Raw genomic sequence first — 18608 nt, forward strand, 5'->3', positions numbered from 1 at the left:
GGTAGGTCTCGGGAAACATGCACAGATATGCTGGAAGAACAGAAAGCACCCAACTGAATGTCACAAGTGTCACGTATAAAATAGTTTATTACCATAATAAATAAAATTAAACTTTTTTTTTTTACAAATATCATTTGTGCTTGTTTAAAAATGTCAAGAAGGGGGTATCATCATCCATGGAGTGCCCAAGTTTTCTTCACATCCCCACACCACAGCCACACAGTGGAGCTCTTGGCAGCATCCTTGGCTGACCACAAAAATAGCCTCAGCTCATTTGCACTTCCGTTTATTCATGCTCATTCGGACAGAGGAAAAAGAAACAAAAAAAAAACCCCGATAAAGGATTTGGCAGGATTTGATGGAGAATGTTCGTATGAGAAGCCCCAGAATGATGAACTGCTCATGAGTATAAATGTCCTTGCAATGTGGACAGTCTCCAACTGATGCACAAATACAGTGTCTGAATATTAAGAGGCCACATTCATGGGGGGTGTTGCATTCATACCATAAACGCAGTCTGTCTTCTGATAGGAGAGCTGCAAACTTCTCAAGGACCAATGGGTCAGTGGATGACTCAGAAGTCACAGATAAAGAGTCAATGTCTCTAAGGAAGGTTGAGTGGCAGGTGGAGACGCCCCCACCAGGTCTGGCAGGAATTCAAGGCCATCCTTAATGGTTCTGATACACTAGTGTGAAAGCTGAAGTTTCATCTGAGACTGACTGAAGCTGCAGGTAAAATTCACATTGATGCCTTTGAACGGTGGGAGGTGGCAAGGAATGCTTCTCAACACCAACACCTCAGGTGGAAAATGGTCCTTTCTCAGAAGCTTAGGGTCAGTACTTCAGGGACACTGAAGACTTCTCCAGGTGGAGAGCATGGGAGCTGGTGAAGATAGTTTTTACTGACGTGAGTAAGAAGGCAGTATACGGAGCAGTAACAATGACGGCGACATTTAGGTAGGAGAGGCCATCTGAGGGCTTGAGGGAACTAGGCAGACCTCCTTTCTAAGCAACGCTAGGAGAGGGGTAGGGAGGGGCACTGGCTGCCCCATTGCAGCAGGAGTTCCATTCGAGGTTCTTAAGGCTAAACATCTTTATTGCAAAACAGAGCACAAACAATTTAGTTGTGTGTACATCTACAACTTGTACCTTCGTCAGGGCTCCTGAGAGGCCCCAGAGTGTACCTGTAAGATGTCAGTGTGACAAGGAGATGACGATCTGCCTCTGATATTTCTAAAGAGTTCATTCAGTCCCTATTCCAACCTGGACATACCTGGCATTTGGCTTAATATTCTCTCCTTCCACTTAAGGATTTGGAAGCTGAAGCCTGTGCATGGTGGGGTGGGAAGTATTTCTACTCCTTGCCCAGCCATCCTCACTGTGGAAGCAGCACAGAGTCTCTAAGAGGTGGAGGCTAACACAGGCCCTAGGAACCAGATACCAAGAAATCAAAGTAATAAATGTGTTTCCAGAAGGTTGCTGGGGAGCTAGAGGTATCATTCAGTGGTAGAGCTTTTCTCTGGCATGGGCAAGGACCTGACTTTGACCTCCAGCACCAAAAACAAGAAAGAAAACCTTCTGTGAGGCTGCTGTGTTGGGCACGGCAGTCAAGCACTTGGGCTCTGCTCCAGCAGGAAGCAGAGAAGTGGAGTTAGCTATGCCTAGACCAGAGCATCACAAAACCTGTCATGTGCCCAGCAGAGGAGGCTGCAGCTGCCTCTAGGATGGCATGGCTGACAATGCAGCATGCCTACCAAACCAGAACACTGACTCTGCCGTTTTGGTTCTGATGCCTTGTCCACACTACTGAATGCCCTCAGGAAGAAAGCAGGTCCATCAGTCCAAGTGGGATTGCTGCCCTTCAAATTAGCCTGTCCAGATAGCCACGGGGAATGGAGCTTCACTGTGGATGATATTCACAATAGTTCATCTAGAGAGACCAAGTGGTCAGCACTTACTGGACAGCGGTGTACCACATCATGTGCTTCTCCCCTCCAAAAGAATAAAGTGTCTCTCAGCATAATTTTTTCTGAAATCTCAGTGTTCAGTCTGTTACCTAGTCACTCTTTGTTTTCTGCTCTCTCCCCAGCCACCAAATAATGGCTAATACAGGAAGGTGCAGGCCATTGGTATCTGAATCCTGGGGTTCTTGCTCAAGACACCAGTTGTGTCCTTGTAAAGGTGAAGTTGGCACAGAACAGCCTATGGTCCAGAGCATGCCATAAAAGAGAGATGGGCTGGCTCGTTTAAAATTTATTCAGAGAAGACAATCATAGCAAAAATGCTGTAGGAATGGAGAAAAATAAAAGCCACCCCACATGTTCTTCACTCTCACCTTCAGGAACCCCTAGGCCCTAGATTCCTAGAACCCCACGATGAGCAGAGATGCCCCCTGCAGAAGTCTAACAGGACTTCAGCACAATTTGCAGTGACCCCAGAGTGCAGCCTGAAGCTTTATCTGTCCCCTGACACAAGGTGGGCTCCAACAACTCTCAGCACCTGGATCATCCAGATGGGGAGATACAGCTTAGAGATTCACCCCCTCAGAAAGAGCTACCAAGGAGAACAGGGCCTCCACCCACTGGCTAGTAAGGTGCCAGAGGGCCCACTAGGTCCCAGAGCATTCCAGAAGGATCTCTAGGAGCAGGTGCTTCCGAGGCTGAGTGTTACATGACCATGGGGCCCATCCTACCCTAAGCTTAGCGCTCCTGAATTCTAAAACCAGGCTAATGTGTGAGGATTGGCCTTGTAGGATATTCAGGGGCAGCTGGCATACGCGACTCCGGTATTTCACAGTCTGTTCCCATGGGTAGTTGGGAGCAGCTTAGGAGACTGTGGGCCTCACTTACTCAGAGTCACCAGTGGGTATCTCTGAATGCTACCATCTGAAACTGAACCCACTTGCGTCTTGGTCTAGGGATGCCAGGGGCTAGCCCTTAAGCATTGCACTAAAAGCTACATATGTGCATACCCTTGATTTTCCAGGGCCATCCATTCTGTACAGACAGCCATGCGTCAAGTCCCAGCATATGCTGTAGCCTCCAAGCAGAACACTGAACATCTTTGGTAGGGCAGGTCTTGAACGTCAGGCTCCCTAGACAAAATAAGGCTAAGCAGAGGCACCTATTTCCCTCACTTGCTCTCCTAACTGCTCTTCCAAAGCTCACTGCAGAGCTGAGCTTCCAGGCTCACCTGGTAGGGCCACACCCCTGGCAGCCCTCCAGGTGTACACCTGAGCCAGCTCCCTGACCTGTCCATGCCATCCAGAAAAGACCAAACAATGTGACCTCAAGTGACTGAGGCAGCAAGTGTCCCTGAGCATCATGATGTGGGAACTTGGATACCACAGAGATGGCCCTGTGACCATGGCTCTGAGCCCCAACCTTCCCCAGACCACAGCTCCACTGTCACATGCCACAGCTTATCACTGAGACATCTTGAAAACCAATGTGTCATCCTTTTTCCCCAGCTCCCTAAGAGAGAATAGTCATGGTCCTGCCATTATTTTTAGAGTAGGAAATAGGTTGGCTTTCAAATAAGGCTAAGTGTGGCTCCCACGTGACTTCTAATGACCCCATGCACTGGACAAAAATCCCATGAGAATCAAAATAGAAACCTAGTACTTGCTACAATCATTTTTGAGGTTGTGTGTGTGTCTACGTTGTTAGGAAAGCAACGCTGGGCTCCTGCCCCTTCCTTTCCATGTCCCACACCCTGAGGAAAGCCATGGCGAGCTTGGGAAGAGGATGAGGGAGAAGCAGCAGAGAATCCCACATCGTGAGGCCTATAGCATGGTGCAGCGCCAGAGGGCCACCTGGGTCTGGGAGCTTCCACATCAATCATCCCACAGAGCAGACTGTGGACCGCACCACAGAGCCTGCTCAGAGCCGAGGGCCCTCTTGGTTCACCCTGGCCTTACCTCTTCCGGGCAAGGAAACCTGAGGAGCCCAGAGCCTGCTTGTCCATGGCACAGCACTCGACGCTCCATCTCTGCCATGAGAGTGGGAAGGCTCGCCCATCCATCAAGCTCCCCTTACGAGAGTTTGTTACAAATGACAAGAATAGGAAAACAGGTGGCGGGGTCAGACGTGGCTACCCAGGGGTGGTGAATGCCCAGACATCCCTGTGCCTGTTGTGGTCCTCAGGGGGCTTGGTAAAGGAGCCCAATGTGGTCATTCTCGAGGGGTTCCTGGAGCTCTTCTGCCAGTCTCTACATGGTTGCTGCCCTTTCCTGGTAGTTTTAATCTTTTATAAATATCACATTGGTAAAACATTTTAAAGGAAATGCTCTTTAGATAGATGGTGTGCCTCTTCTCCCCCAACTCTCAGTGGTGGTTGAGATGCAGCTGCCATCTTGCAGGGTGGGCACCTGGCCATGTTCCTGCTTATATTTTCCAGAGCCCACACATCCACACCGATGCTACTTGGTCCCACTTTGACTTTCTGTCAGGAAAAACCTACTTTGAAAATTGTTGGTCATGTGGGTGGTGTGGTGAGAGGTTGAGGACAAGGGGGCAGGCTTGTGTCTTTTTTGTTTGTTTGTTTTGAAATGATCCTCTCAACTTGCTCCAAAAATGTCTCTATCTGACTCTGGGGACTGGGGCCTGGAGATCTCACACACCTCCTGAGGAGATTGGGCGGATCCTCTGGACATTAGTATCCTGAGTATCTCAGAAAGCTGCTTCTCAATGGCGGTCATTTTGGCGTTCAAGGCCTTGATGTCCTCCTTCAGCTCATGCTTCACCTCCAGAACCGTGGCCTGCAGCGTCTGCTCAGGGATGGGGTAGAAAGAATGCTTGACCTCAGCCAAGATGGGGCTCCGGTCCTGGGGACTCCTAGCCTCCCCCACATTGTCCAGGCGAAGGTCGCTCTTGGTGATGCCACTGTCACAGGAATCTGTCTTCTTCAGCGTGGCCTCTCCTGATGCCTTTGTCCTCTCGGGCAGCGTCTCCATGGACTCTGCCTTGGAGACCTTGTTCCAGTCCTCACCCTTCCCACAAGCATCTTTGAACCGGGCCCAGCCTTTGCGCTTGGCACAATCACCACCACCTGCCTTGGGACCTAGGCACTCAGATCCTGGTGCATGCAGCTTGGCATGGTCTGACACTGTGGAGGTGGAGGCCGCCTGGAAGGACACAGGTGTGGCAGGGCTCTCGCGCACCGTGACCACGCTGGCCTTCACCAGGCTATGGTTGGCTGAGGTATGGTCTGTGAGGGCATTGCCCTTCTCCACATCCAGGTCCTCCAGGTCCCGGACCCCTCGCTCTGCTGCCAGCCTGGCCTCTTTCTGCTGGCGGAACCTTTGGAACAGTCTCCTGACAGGGTGGTCAGGAGGCAGGATGAGGGGGGCCTCATTCTTCCGTTTCATCCGCTCCTCCTCTTCCCGTTTCACATCGCTGATCTTCCGGAATACAATCTGAAGGGAGAAAGGACACCCTGTGTTAGCTGGAAGGGGCTCCAGATGCCAAGTCACCCTGACAATGTGGTCAGCACAGTCACTGAGGGCCGCACGGCACATTCACAGCCCTGCAAGCCCTCAGGGCCACTCCTCCTGACTGGCATCACCTGCCTTCTCCTGATCTGGTTCTCTCCAACATCAGAACATGGCTCTCACTGCTATCCTACTCAGGAGGAGCAAAGTCCACCTACGTGTGGGAGGCTGGCTGCCAAAGCTGCATCCTCCCAGGACACCTAGTAAATTAGAAATCCACTGAGCCTCTAAGATAAAAAGCCCCAGGGATTCTTATCGCAAAGTTCGGATATCTTGAGTGTAAGCCACACTGCAGTGTGTAAGAAAGTTAGCTTACATCACCACTGGGGCTACTGCTGGGACTGCCGGTGCTGCCCACAGATCTTAATGTGTGTGGCCATGACAACTACAAGCTAGGGTCTTTGGGTTAACTAAAAACAAAGACTCCTGACCTTAACCCATGCTTGTCCACACTAACCAACACTTAGTTAGTGCTTGCAGTTCCCAGGCACTTCTGTGTTATCTCAGGTGTTCCTTAGTACAAGGTCACTGAGACACACAGCATCCCAATTTTGAAATGATGAAAGCAAGACCCAGAGTGTCTGAACACTGCATAATACAGTAAGCTGTGTCTATATGAGTCTTTCACCGAAGCCAATGAACCCCAGATCTGTTGACATCACTTTATTCAGACGGCCCCTCAAGACCAGCTCAACTACGCATAGTGGCAGGTGCTTGGCTCAGCCAGCAGCTGGGCCCTGGGGACGCTTGCCCTTCCCAGCTACGCCACAGTGGCAGTTAGACTCCAGGACACACTCTGACCCTGAGGAAAGCACCTGGCAGGGGTCCTCTTTTTATGAGTGCTGGCTTGAGGTGCAGAAACATGGCTTCTCCCTTTTCCTCACCTGGAGCACATGGGCTGTGCAGGAAACCCCAGACCAGTCACCAATACGTCCTAGGACTTGTCACAGGCTCCCAGGTCTTGGTGAGGCACATGTGGTGGCACGCCAAGAGCATGGCCTTTGGGGTCAACAAAGTAGTAAGACCTTTGCCCTATGTGCCAGATGAGAGTCTTACTTACAAGTCTTGACATCTTCTGAAAAGGAGGAGAAATCTGCTTGTTAGCCTGAAGTGACTGTGTGTAGCATTCAATTCTGCCACCCCTGTTCCTTCAAGGACCCAAAAGCACATGAAATATAGCTTGTCCCACCTCTTCCAAGGGCCTAGCCCACTCTGGTAACAGCACTCAGAAGGTTTTCAGATATGAGCAACAAGTAGGTTGTGGTCATGGAGAACCCCAATAAACACAGATCGCTTGACACGAGTGATCAACTATCCGTGTCACAGGCTGCTGCCTCTGCCCTGACTTCTTGGCCAAAGCAACTGTCACTAGATGGCTTCACACCAAGGTCAATGGCAGGTAGGTGGATGTCACATGCTCAGGCTACTCACATGGGTCCCCATTTGTAGCTTTCTGATCCTCACTGGGTAGCATTTCTCTCTCATTTATTCCCAAACTTGTCCTTGCCTTCACCAGCTGAGATGCTATTCCCATTGTCCCTTCCTTGGCCCTCTGTCTGTCCCTCTCTTGGCCCTCTGTCTGTCCTTCCCTTGGCTCTCTGTCTGTCCCTCCCTTGGCCCTCTGTCTGTCCCTCCCTTGGCCCTGCCTCATGAGTTGCCTAGATCTGTGGGTACAAGCCAGGGGACTCAGAAGAATCCTATCTGCTTTGAGAGGACCAAGGAAACCCAGCTCCAGACATCTGAGGACAAAGGGCGAGTAGTAGGGGAGCAACCATCACCCTCTCCGGAGCCACTGCCCAGGTTTTCGTCAAGTTTTAAGTCCCTCTAGCTGAGGCCCAGAGCAAGCTCCTGCAGAAAGCCTGCCACATCCCACTGAGCTCAATCATCCCGCCTCGTAGTTCTGACATCTTTTGTGTTTGCCCAACTCTGCTGCCCTTCTCCTCAATCTTCTACCCATGTTTAGCAGTAATAGAGCTGCCTTTTCTTAGCAGGGAACAGAGAAAGGCAGCAGCTGGGTGGAGAGGAAGCAGACGAGGACACAATGGCTACTGGAGTTAACTGCTGCCTTAACTTTCTAATCGACTCCTAACATTTGCCTCTCAACCTCATGGCCTTTGCCAGCCGAGCTAGGCTGAGTGGGTTTCTAGTCTTCCCGAACAAGACACCAGATGTCCATATCGTATCTACCCCCACTGAAAGCCCTAAGGGCTTAGAGAAGGACTCTGCATGTCACATTATCTTTGACTTAAATTTCCTATCACCTGACCTAAGAGACCAGTGTTTGTCTGTTTTGTCCATGATTAGCTCTTTGGAGTGCCTAGGAGGCACTCTCAATTCATATTTGTAGAAGAAATGAATGAAAATAGGTAACACTGGCGAATGAGCCAGAGGGATAATGTCTCTGACCTGGAAACATGACACTCCAAAGGTCATGGTATCATAATGGAAAGGTTTGGCTGAGAGCACACTGCTGCTCTCTCTGTGTGGAGAGTCAAGGGCAGCCCTTGAGATTTCAGATGAGCTGTGCCAGGCCTAGGGAGGGAAGTTCCGCTGATACCAAGAAGGCATCACAAAACTCACCCTGGGAGGTTGCACATCAGTGTCCAGATAGGCTTTTCAAGGCTTAAAGCCTCCGTGTAGTTGTGTACAGGAAGATTGGCTATGCTGTGCTCTTCAATGGGCCCTGGCTCAGAGTCTGGGACTGACCCAGACAACATCTGAAGAGATGGCCAGCCAGGGTCTCTCCTTGGGGTCCTGGTCTTCAGGTTCATACTTCCTGTTTGGGAACCTGGCCTCATACAGATGCCAGAGGCTGCCCATCTGCACCAAGAGGCAAAGGAACCAAAGCACACACCCCACTTTGGACAGCAGCATCCCCTACCACCACCCAGGGACAAGGCTAAGGGAGGTCTTATGAGACTGATGTGCCCTGGCCACTTTGCTGATGTGGAGTTGAGGGCACTTTTCTGATTTCAGCTGCTGGTTTGAAGTCATTAGTGGAATCTGTGCCAGCAGCAGCCATGACCACGCATTCTGACGAGCATTTTTAGATAGAGTGGATAGGGCTGGCTGCTGCGTGCAACTTGTAACAATGAGGTCTATGTCACCAGGATCAGCACTCCCCCATCTGCCCAGAGACACTCACAGTTCCCAAGGCGGGAGTGTGCCTCAGCAATGGGGCCAAGACCTCCAACCCTGTAACCCCAACACTTTCTGTGTAGATAAGGCTCTGGTTGGAAGCATAGCTATTCAGCCCTCACAGTGTCTCCTGGGCTTTTAAAATGCTATGGGGGGGGAGGGGGTGGGCACAGTTTCAATCCATGCCTTATTGTAAGGATTCTTGGAACCTGAGTGTGCAAATGTACCTTAGGCATGTTGAGAGGGAAGTTACATTCAGAATTTCTTTTATTTTGTGTGCATGGGTGTTTTGCCTGCATGTATGCCTGGTACCATGAGCATGCAGTGACCATGGAGGTCAGAGGAGGTAGTAGGATCCCCTGGAACTGAAGTTACAGATGGCTGTTAGCCATCACATGGGTGCTGGAAATAGAATCTGGCTCCTCTGGAAGAGCAGTCAGTGCTCTTATCTATGGAGCCACCTCTCCAGCCCCATATGCAGAATTTCTTAATCCAATTCCCCAAATCGCTCTTTCAAATGAGTACCATTTCCCAGAATTCCCTCAGTCTATAGGGTGGGGTGCCCTCTGTATTTGTGTATAGTTTTCTGTCCCAGGCTACATGTTTCCTCAGTACTGTTGAGCCTTAGAATTGAGGATGTGTGGGTCTTCCCTGCAGATGCATTGCCCCATGGGTGGGTCTGCATTGATCCAAACTCTAAGATTCAGCTAATTCTGCATGATATGGTCCTAGCTCAACTCTCCTGCCCCTAGTCATGGTAGATAGTTTCAGGTCCCAGGTAAAGCTTGGTTCACTCCACCTGAGGCTCTCTCCTATTGCACATTCTACTCTGGGCCTTCAACTTGTCTTTACTGTGAGCTCCAAGATTGAATTTAGCAGTCAAATGTCCCAACAACCTTCCCTGACTCTCCCCACCCAACATCAGGAACCCCATCCTGATGGTGCCAAGCAGGGGGCAGCCATGTGTGGGTTTCCACTACTCACTGCAACTCATGGTGAGAAAACCCTTTCCTAGTTGGTCACCTTTTCCAGAAACTGTCACGTTTTCCATTTTTATTTACAGCACTCAAACGTGTCAGTACCCAAGTTAGGACCACTCCCATTTGTGAAGCTGATGCTCTGCGTAGGATGCTGTCCACATTGTCCCCTAAAACCTGCTTCTGATGTGTGTGATTCCACGAGGAAAGAGGATATAACATGTAGATTTATTCTATGCACACCATGTAGGCTCCTGAAGTGTAGTGCGTAAAGTAAACTTCTGAAGGACTTCCATTGTTTGCTCTTGTCATTTCAGACCCAACTTAACTGACTCCATTATCCCTGTGCAGTTTTCAAACTCTTAAACCTCAGGGAGGGGATATTGAGAAGGAGGCCTAATCTATATCTTATTTTTTGCAATGAATGAGGACAACTGTTCTTGAATTTTCCTTTTGCATAAACTTCAATCTTCCCAGGAAAACTCACCCAATTTCATGGGAAGGGCCTGCATGGGGGGTAGAGGACAGGCAGTCTGATGACTGGACCGCTACATGCTGAGCAAGTTGCCCTGAACTGGTCTTCTCTGCTGACTCCCCAGGTCCCATCAACTCAATGCCAAGCTTGTTTCTGTGGACTTCATTATAAGAATTCAAGGAACGTTTCCATGGCTCAAGAAACTACTTTGGAAACTACTAGATGACTTCAAGGTTCCTCTTCAGAATGCAGTTAGTGATTTTAATAATTTATCATATGTTCGAGTAGCACTGTATAGCTTAGCCCACACACTCAAGAGTATTATCTTATGGAACTAAGGTACGGTGGGTGTGGTGGTTTAAATGTCTCCCATAGACTCACTGTTTGGCATGTGGGGGAGGGGTGTGTATAGGGTGCAGCCTTGCTGGAGGAAGTACATCCCTAGGGAAGGCTTTGAGAGCTTAAATCTTTGCCCTTCCAGGATTCTCTCTGCCCTGCATGCTTGCAGCTGGATGTGAGCTCTCAGGTTCCTGCTCTGGCCTCTTTGTCACCAGCTGCCACACTTCTCTGCCATGATGGACGCATCCCTCTGGAACCCTAAGCCAAAATAAACTCTTCCCTCCTCAAGTTTCTTCTGGTTGGGATGTTTTTATTACAGAAACAGAAAAGCTGCTAACATACAATGTTCCCTGTGAGGTGTGCATTCGAGAATCACCTTTGCAATTCACAATGGAGGAAGCTGAGTTAGTGACCAGCTCAGTGTGACACAGACAGGACTTTAGGGTATAGCCTGTCCTCTTTCCTTCTCATGAAATAAACTTAGAGACTGTTCCAAACAGAGAGGTGCTGGAGACTATGCAGAGATCCATAATCATTCGCTGGAAAGACTCAGCCCTGGAGACTGGCTACCCCTTCACTGGAAGTAATGGGATAGGTCTAAGCCCTCCCTGGGTCCAGCCAGAGTCCTTCTAGCTTGTGGGAACACGTTTTCTCTGACAGGCTAGAGATTCGAGGCTCAAGCTAAATACTGCACATTCCAAGTCTTACTAAAATGTTGGGAAACAGAGGAAGTCCACAGGGCAGGGATGGCCACTGTATACCATGCATGCATCTCTACATCCCTCTGAGACCGCCCTGAGCCCAGGAGGCCGTTGACAAGTGGTTATTGAGCTGAACTGATAGACACTCAGATCCTTAAGCTGCAGGCTTTGTGAGCAACTATTTTTAACTTTATTTGAAAACAAAATTAACCTCTTGTGATCTGAGATGAGTCAGAACAATCGACCGCCTGGCTCCCTCAGCAGACAGTCCACAGAGCTAGAGAGATGGATAAGTTGATTAACGTGCTTTTCACATAAATACAAGGGTCCAGGTTCAGTCCCCAGCACCCACATCAAAGAGGCTGGGCATATGGTGCCTGACTGTAAACACAATGCCTGGGAGTAGAGACAGGAGAACCCCTGGGGTTCACTGTCAGTCTAGCCAACTGGCAAGATCCAGGTTCAACAAAAGACCCCTTTTAAGAAAATAAAGTGAAGATGACTCTGTGCACATGCACACACATGCATGTTAACCCAAATGTATGCACACACACACACACACACACACACACACACACACACACACACACAAGAAAGACCTAGCCTCTCATAGATCTGACCCCCACTCAAGTGACAGTGAAGACTAGGCCAAGGAGAGCAGGAGGCCCCGCAAGGTACAAGAGGGTCCCAGCCATACAAGTGGAGGAAGAGCAGGCCGGGAGGGCAGTGCAGCAGGTGGAGCCGTGACACCACGAGAATGGCGGTTAGCGGAGCAGGAGCCAGCCATTTAAAAGGACTCCAGCTGCGGAACGACATTAAACCCATCATTCCCCACGCCTTCCAGGAGTAGGGCCTATGTGCTTAGTGTTTTGTCAACTTGACACAAACGAGTGTCCTCTGGGAAGAGAGGCTCTCAGCGGGGAAAATGCCCCATTAGACTGGACTGCAGTCAAGCCTGGGGCATTTCCTTGGTTAATGTTTAAACTGGGGGGGGGGGCAGCTCACTGTGGGCAGAGACACCCCTAGACGTGTGGTCCTGGGCAGTATAAGAAAATAATCCAATAAGCAGCACTCCTCCATGGTTTCTCCTTCAGTTCCGGGCTCTGGGTTCCTGTCCTGCTTGAGTTAATGCCTTGATTTTCCTCAGTGATAAGATGTGACATTAAAGTGTAAGCCAAAGAAACCCCTTTCTCTCCCAGATGCTTTTGGTCAGTGTTCTATCACAGCAATAGAAAGAAAACAAGGACAGGCTAAAGTATGAATCATAGACGATTATGACAAACCTAAAGAAAATTATCCTATTTTATCCTGAATTCTGATGCATGTCCCCTGTCTAAAATGCTCCGAGGGGGAACAGAAAGAGCACAGGTTTGGTGTAGCCCTAACTCTGCTTTTGAATGGCCTCTGGGTGACCTTGGGCAAGTTATGCCCATGGTGGGGTTAGCTGGATGGTCCTCAAATGTGCCTCAGAAATATCTGTAGACTGTGTGCACAGAATGTGAGCGGCCTGTGACAGCTAAGACCAGCCCATGTACCGAGCTCTCAGGAACAGTATCTCAGAAGCCAGGACTGATGCCTGCTGAGGTCACTGGCATTCTGCCATCCTGTGTGTGAGAGTGGGCGCAGCTCTTCCCAGGACCTCATGCACCTCTCCGCCTCCACCTATGTATGCTCCCAGAACTTCCTGTGTGCCACTTGGGACTTTCATGGCACGCGTGTGCATGCGTGGGTGCATGCCTACGTGCGTGTGTGTCCATCCAACCCAATGAATGTGAATGTCGCAGCCCCTGGTCCCTGAAGGATGATGACTGGACAGGCTGACCAGCTCTTGCAATAATTTTTCAATAATTTTTACTTAAACTTCAAATAGTCAGCTTGCTCTCTGAAGTGGGGCACCCAGGGCCCAGCAATACACAGTGAGTAAGGACTTCCTGCCTGTGGGGCCCCTGCACAGAGGGCTCCCTCCATGTAGGGGACCCTTCCACGCAGCATCTCCCTGATGTAGGTGGCTCTCCCCAGCACAGGGCAGCTCTGTTGCAGTCTGGATCCCAGACTTCTCTCTCCAGGGCCGGGTCCAGCCTGGTGCTGATTCATTCAGGCTATACTGAGACACAGAGCAGCAGGGGGACTTGGCCTTACCCTCACATCCTAACATGCCTGGGTGATGTAGCTTTCTCCATGATCTCCTTAGCCAGCAGCCCTCCATCAGCTTTATCCCTGCCTGGTTTTATAGCTGAGCATAAAACTTGAAGATTTACAAACCAGGCCATTTAAGAAACTTAAATTTTGGAAAAACAAGCTATAGATGGGCTGATAGGAGGGCAGTTGGCTGGACTTTGCTTTTGAAAATCCCCTCCACTCATTACAGAATCAAATGCTGTTTTGTTTTGTTTTCTTCCTTCAACAGCCTCAGGAATATTTTACTGCCCAGAACTTTGGATGCCCTCTGAGTCTCAGGGACCAGAGGAGGCAACAGAGAGACTGAGGCAGAGCAGGTCAGCCAGTCTCTTTGAGTTCAGACTGTATTCTCAGGACCTGGGGCTGGAGGGGATAAAGCATGGCCTGGTCCTCCAGGGATGCCAGGATGCGGGAGTCAGATGATGACCTCAGAGCTGAAGCTCTCAGCAGGCTGGAGGAGGGGAGACGCATGAGTGATGGACAGAGTGTCAGAGCATGCTCTAGGCATCATCCAGGGGGTGACCACGGTCCCTAGGCCTCAGCTTCCTCATCTGTCACCATGGATAATATGGTTTCTAGGGATATCACCAGGATTAAGTGGGATAGTCGCTCAGTAAATGTATTAGCAATTAATTTTTCTTTGTGGGGGTGACCTGGAAATGACTCCTGAAGGTGAGCTAGAAATAGGGCAGAGGTGAAGGATTTGGGCGAGGGTGTTCTACACAGGGAGCAGCATGTCAAGATCACATGTCATGGAAAGAGAATAGTGTTTCTGTGACAACAGTCCCAGAGGTAGGGGCTGGGCCCTGATGGACAACACTCAGGGCCAGAATTTCCCTTTCTCTGACCCCAGATCTGCAGAGACATGAGCAAGCAATCTGATACTTGTGATGCCATAACCATGGGCTGTTCCTGCCACTTCCCAGATAGGCTGTACCCCCCAACTGTGAGCCCAAGCAGACCTATGATCCTTCCTTCCTTCCTTCCTTCCTTCCTTCCTTCCTTCCTTCCTTCTTCCTTCCTTCCTTCCTTCCTTCCTTTTCTCCCTCCCTCCCTCCCTCCCTCCCTCCCTCCCTCCTTCTGATGTTTCTGTCAAGCACTCTGTTGAGCAATGTCCCTAAAGAATTCAGGAGCAGAACACGTAAGTAGGGAGTAGCATCAGCCTAGGGAGGTGAGAGACCGCTGAGGTTCCCATCACTGGCTACACTAAGCTGCCTAACCCTTGCATGAAGCAGGATGGAGGAATGGCTGCAGGCAAAATCCTGACTTTGATTGCTCAAGACAAGATGGACTCTGACACGCAAGCGCTGGTGTTTGGTTATTGGAACAGCTTCTCTCAAGTCATGGGTTATTGGTCACCCTGCCAACAACCTTAAAGCACAATCCTGGGTAAAAGGGTTACCCAGGAAAATTCTAGAGGCTGGAGATGTGTCCTCGGGGATCACTGGCTCTCGGTAGACGGCTCACTGGTTGATCCCTTCGACCACCATACAGCTCAGCACTCTCTCTTGGCATTATCCATGAATGACGGATTGCTGCACTAGCCATGAGAGCCAAGGTATGAATTCACTTAGATGCCCGTCAGCAGATGACAGATAAAGAATACATGGTCCGCAGACATGGTGGGATTTTATTCAGCCATAAAGAAAAAAAAAATGAGATTATAACATCTGCAGGGAAAGGGATGGAACTAGAGAGATCGACTGCCAAATGAAGCAAATCACACCCCAAAAGACAATTATTAACATGTTTTCTCTTACACAGAGTTCTTTTTTTTTTTTTTTTTTTTTTTTTTTTTTCCCGAGACAGGGTTTCTCTGTGTAGCTTTGTGCCTTTCCTGGAACACCCTTTGGAGACCAGGCTGGCCTCGAACTCACAGAGATCCGCCTGCCTCTGCCTCCCGAGTGCTGGGATTAAAGGCGTGCGCCACCACCGCCTGGCCACAGTTCTACATTTAAGTTCATATATATGCATATTGATGAAAAGGGAAAGGGCAATGTTGGAAAGTGAGAAGAGGTTTCAAAAGAGAGAGGAGAAAGAGAGTAACGCAACACAAACGTGAAAGTAGATGGAGGTCTATTTGGGCAGGGGTGGTGGAAGGAGGGAACCAGGCGAGAGAAGAGGGAAGACAGGGGAGGGGGGAGTAAACGAGACAAAAGGTAATGATACATATTAGTGAATGTCACAATGTAACCTGTTAGTTTGTACACTAACTAGAAATGATCAATGGAGAGAAAAGGGAAGAGGATGCCTTGTCTGACCACTCAGTGACCCGAGGAGAGGGGTACCATCCCTGTCATGGTTGCACCCCTGCCTTCTGAGAACAGAAACCTGGAAGGTGTTCTGACACCACAGAGACACTAGATGTTCCTTCCAAGGCTAGGACAGACAGCGAGCCTTGCCCTTGCCATTCGTGCTCTGCTGATGTCTCCTAGGTCACCAGGTCAGCCCCAGACAGAGGAGAAACCTAGTCCCTGTCAGTAACACGCAGTCATGGGTGTGCTTTGGGACTGCTGCTCAGGAAGGAGACGGCACCACCATGCAGGAGCCTCAGACCTGGCACATTGTACCAGAGGTGGCATCTATCACTTCTGTGCTATGTGCTCTCTAGTGCAATATTGGATTATGGCTTCAAAAACACATGTCTACTCAACACCTCCGATACGACCATAGTTGGAATGTTTTTTTTTTTCAGATATAAAATAAGGATCCTGAAATTACCCTATTCTGTGTTAGAATGGGCTCTAAACCCAAGGATGGATGCCCTCCCTTGCAAGGGACTCAGAGGCAGACACTGGAGTAAAGGCTGGATAAACGGAAGCTACGAGAGGCCCGGGGTAGATCTCCCAGACTCTTCAAAAGAACCAGCACTGATGCTGGACTTCTTGTCGACAAAGCCTGGAGAAAGAATTGGTTTCTGCTGCTTTAAGTCACTCAGTGGTGGCGCCCAAGGTGGCCCTCACCAGAAACCACAGCCTGAGTGTCCTTTGCCACATTTCCTTGCCATCATCTTTGGGGTGGCTGGATCTGGGGTCCCCGGTTCAGTATTTACCTTTAAGCATCTAAAAGCCAGCAGAGATGTTGGCAGGAGCCCAGGGCAGCGCCTGTCCCACTGTGTGCTGGCACAGACCTCGAGGGAGCTGCTTGGTTTTCTTAAACTTTAGCTGTCTTATGTACAGAAGGCTCCTCAATGTCCGGCTCCTGCTGCCACATCTGTAAGCCCTGACCTCTGCCATACTTTCCCCACCATAAAGGACTGTGCCCTCAGAATGTATCCAAAACAAGCCCCATCCTTTACTAAGTCACCACTGGCAGGGATTTTTGTCACAGTGACGGGAAAAGAAACTAACACAGCATCATTTATTTTCCCACCAACATTATGAAGCTATCGGTCCACCAGTTTAACTACATGTGCCAGTGTTGTGATGGAGAATGATGCACACTGACTACAAAGCTCTGAGTGGAACCTGTGTCTGTCTCTCGGGAAGGTTTCAGGATTTGTTTATTTATTTGTCTCCAAAGTCCCAGCATCTCACAGCTGTGTACTTTGATCAGGATTTCTTTTATTCAAGCTGGTGCACACCTGATGCTCCGGCAAGCCAGGGATTCTTGTTAGGGTTCTGAAGTAGTGTGCTGTTGGATGGTTTCTCTCCTCTTTTCGCCTCATCTTTGAAGTTCCCTGAGCTGAGATGTAGCATTGATGTCTCCCTTTACTCATTCCCCTTCTGCCCTTTCCCTTCAATCCTATCTTTCCGTCACCCTCGGAAAGATCTTTCCAATTTATCTTCCAGGCTTTGTGTTGTTTTAAATTTTCGGCTACATATTATTATTCAAAACATAAGGTTCTTTCTTATTTTTGATCATTTCTTTTTCACAGTGAACGGTTTTGTTCCATAGATATGTCTGTAGTGTGTTCTCATTTGAGCACTTCTCTTTTGATCTCCGTGTGAGCACTCACCGAGGTGTGTGAGGTGAAGGTGTGGAGTCCGGGCTCCCTCCCTGCAGCACAGGACTCCAGGCCAACCTTGGTTTTAATGCTGAAGTTTATGTCCCAGCACCCACCATGGTGTGCTCGAAGACTACAGTTCTGGTGGGATTTTTTTTTATTTATGAAAGATTTATTTTAATGAATGAATGAATTTTAAAATGTATGTGAATGGATGGATGTGTGCATGAGTTTATAGGCACCGCATGTCTGCTGGTTTTCACAGAAGCCAGAGGGTGTCAGTTTCCCCAGAACTAGAGTTACAGGTAGTTTTGAGCTTCCTGATGTGGGTGCTGGGAACCTGACTCAGGTCCTGTGGAAGAGCGGAGCCTCTCTCCAGCCCTGAGAGTTTTGCAGGAGAAAGCAAACGGACCTGATTCCTTTGTTCTCAGCTTTGTACAGCTTTCTCTGCTTCACTAACCCTTTCGTCCCTTCTGCTTACTCATCCTTCAGAAATGTGTTTAAAAAGCACCTTCTGATACCCTCTCCACCTCCTATTCCGTCCTCAAGAGCGTCTGTCTAAACGAGACAATAAAGAAGCCTCGTATCATTACACTGAGTTTTCAGGGAAGCAACAATAGACGACCTGTGTCCACTTACCCAGGCTTCACACGGTTTTACTATTGAAATGTTCAAAAGATCTACTGGAGTCCTTTTAAACTGAGTATCCAGAAGTCACACAGTATAAATAAATGTTTTATTTTAGTTAAAAGACAACAAAATAGAAAATAATATTTATAATTGATAAGCCAAAAACTGCTTCTAGAGATTGATAAGAAAGAAAGCTGTTCCAGTTTTAAAATGGATTCAAAGATGGAGTGAGGCCACAGGAAAGGAGATGTAATGGTGGCTGAGCACATGGGAAACGCCCAGTCCCACTCTTAATAAGTGTACATTAAAACCACGCCAGGGCCACACTGCTGAAGTGTACCAGCCTGCATGGTGGCTGAGGGAGCCGGGAAGAAGCATCTCACACGGCACTGATGGGGTCTTTGAAGCCTCCCAAACACACTTCCTCATCTGTACAGTGGGTGACTGGATGAAAAGAAAGGGTGCACACGAGTGCCTGGCGCACACACAGCACACACAGCCCAGTGCCACGCGGTAATACCTTAGCCTGCACGGGATCTCATTTAGGTTTTCTTCATGGCTGCTGCTACAGGGGGACCGATGCCACTTCCTAACTCTGCCCTGCCCTGTGACACATAGGGCACACAGCAGATGCCCACCACACCTGGCTTTGGAGTGAAATGACCCACTGTTCAGGTGTCACTCCCTAGGTTTGAAATCTCAGTGTATAATCACACTGAACCAGCCCAGCCTC

At 49.2% G+C, this 18608-nt stretch overlaps 1 protein-coding gene across 2 annotated transcripts in view; it reads right to left on the reverse strand.

Annotated features, from left to right (window-relative positions):
* Positions 1–69: 69 nt before the first annotated feature.
* The window catches only part of Kcnh1 (potassium voltage-gated channel subfamily H member 1), a 308472-nt gene continuing 289933 nt past the window's right edge, over positions 70–18608 (reverse strand). For both annotated transcript variants that reach the window (XM_028882842.2, XM_028882841.2), the window contains exon 11: positions 70–5416. In XM_028882842.2, coding sequence (XP_028738675.1) covers positions 4559–5416 — 858 coding nt within the window. In that variant the 3' untranslated portion in view covers positions 70–4558. The remainder of the gene's footprint in view (positions 5417–18608) is intronic.

The sequence above is a fragment of the Peromyscus leucopus genome, chromosome 15 (genome assembly GCF_004664715.2).
Source record: "Peromyscus leucopus breed LL Stock chromosome 15, UCI_PerLeu_2.1, whole genome shotgun sequence".
Classification (NCBI taxonomy): domain Eukaryota; kingdom Metazoa; phylum Chordata; class Mammalia; order Rodentia; family Cricetidae; genus Peromyscus; species Peromyscus leucopus.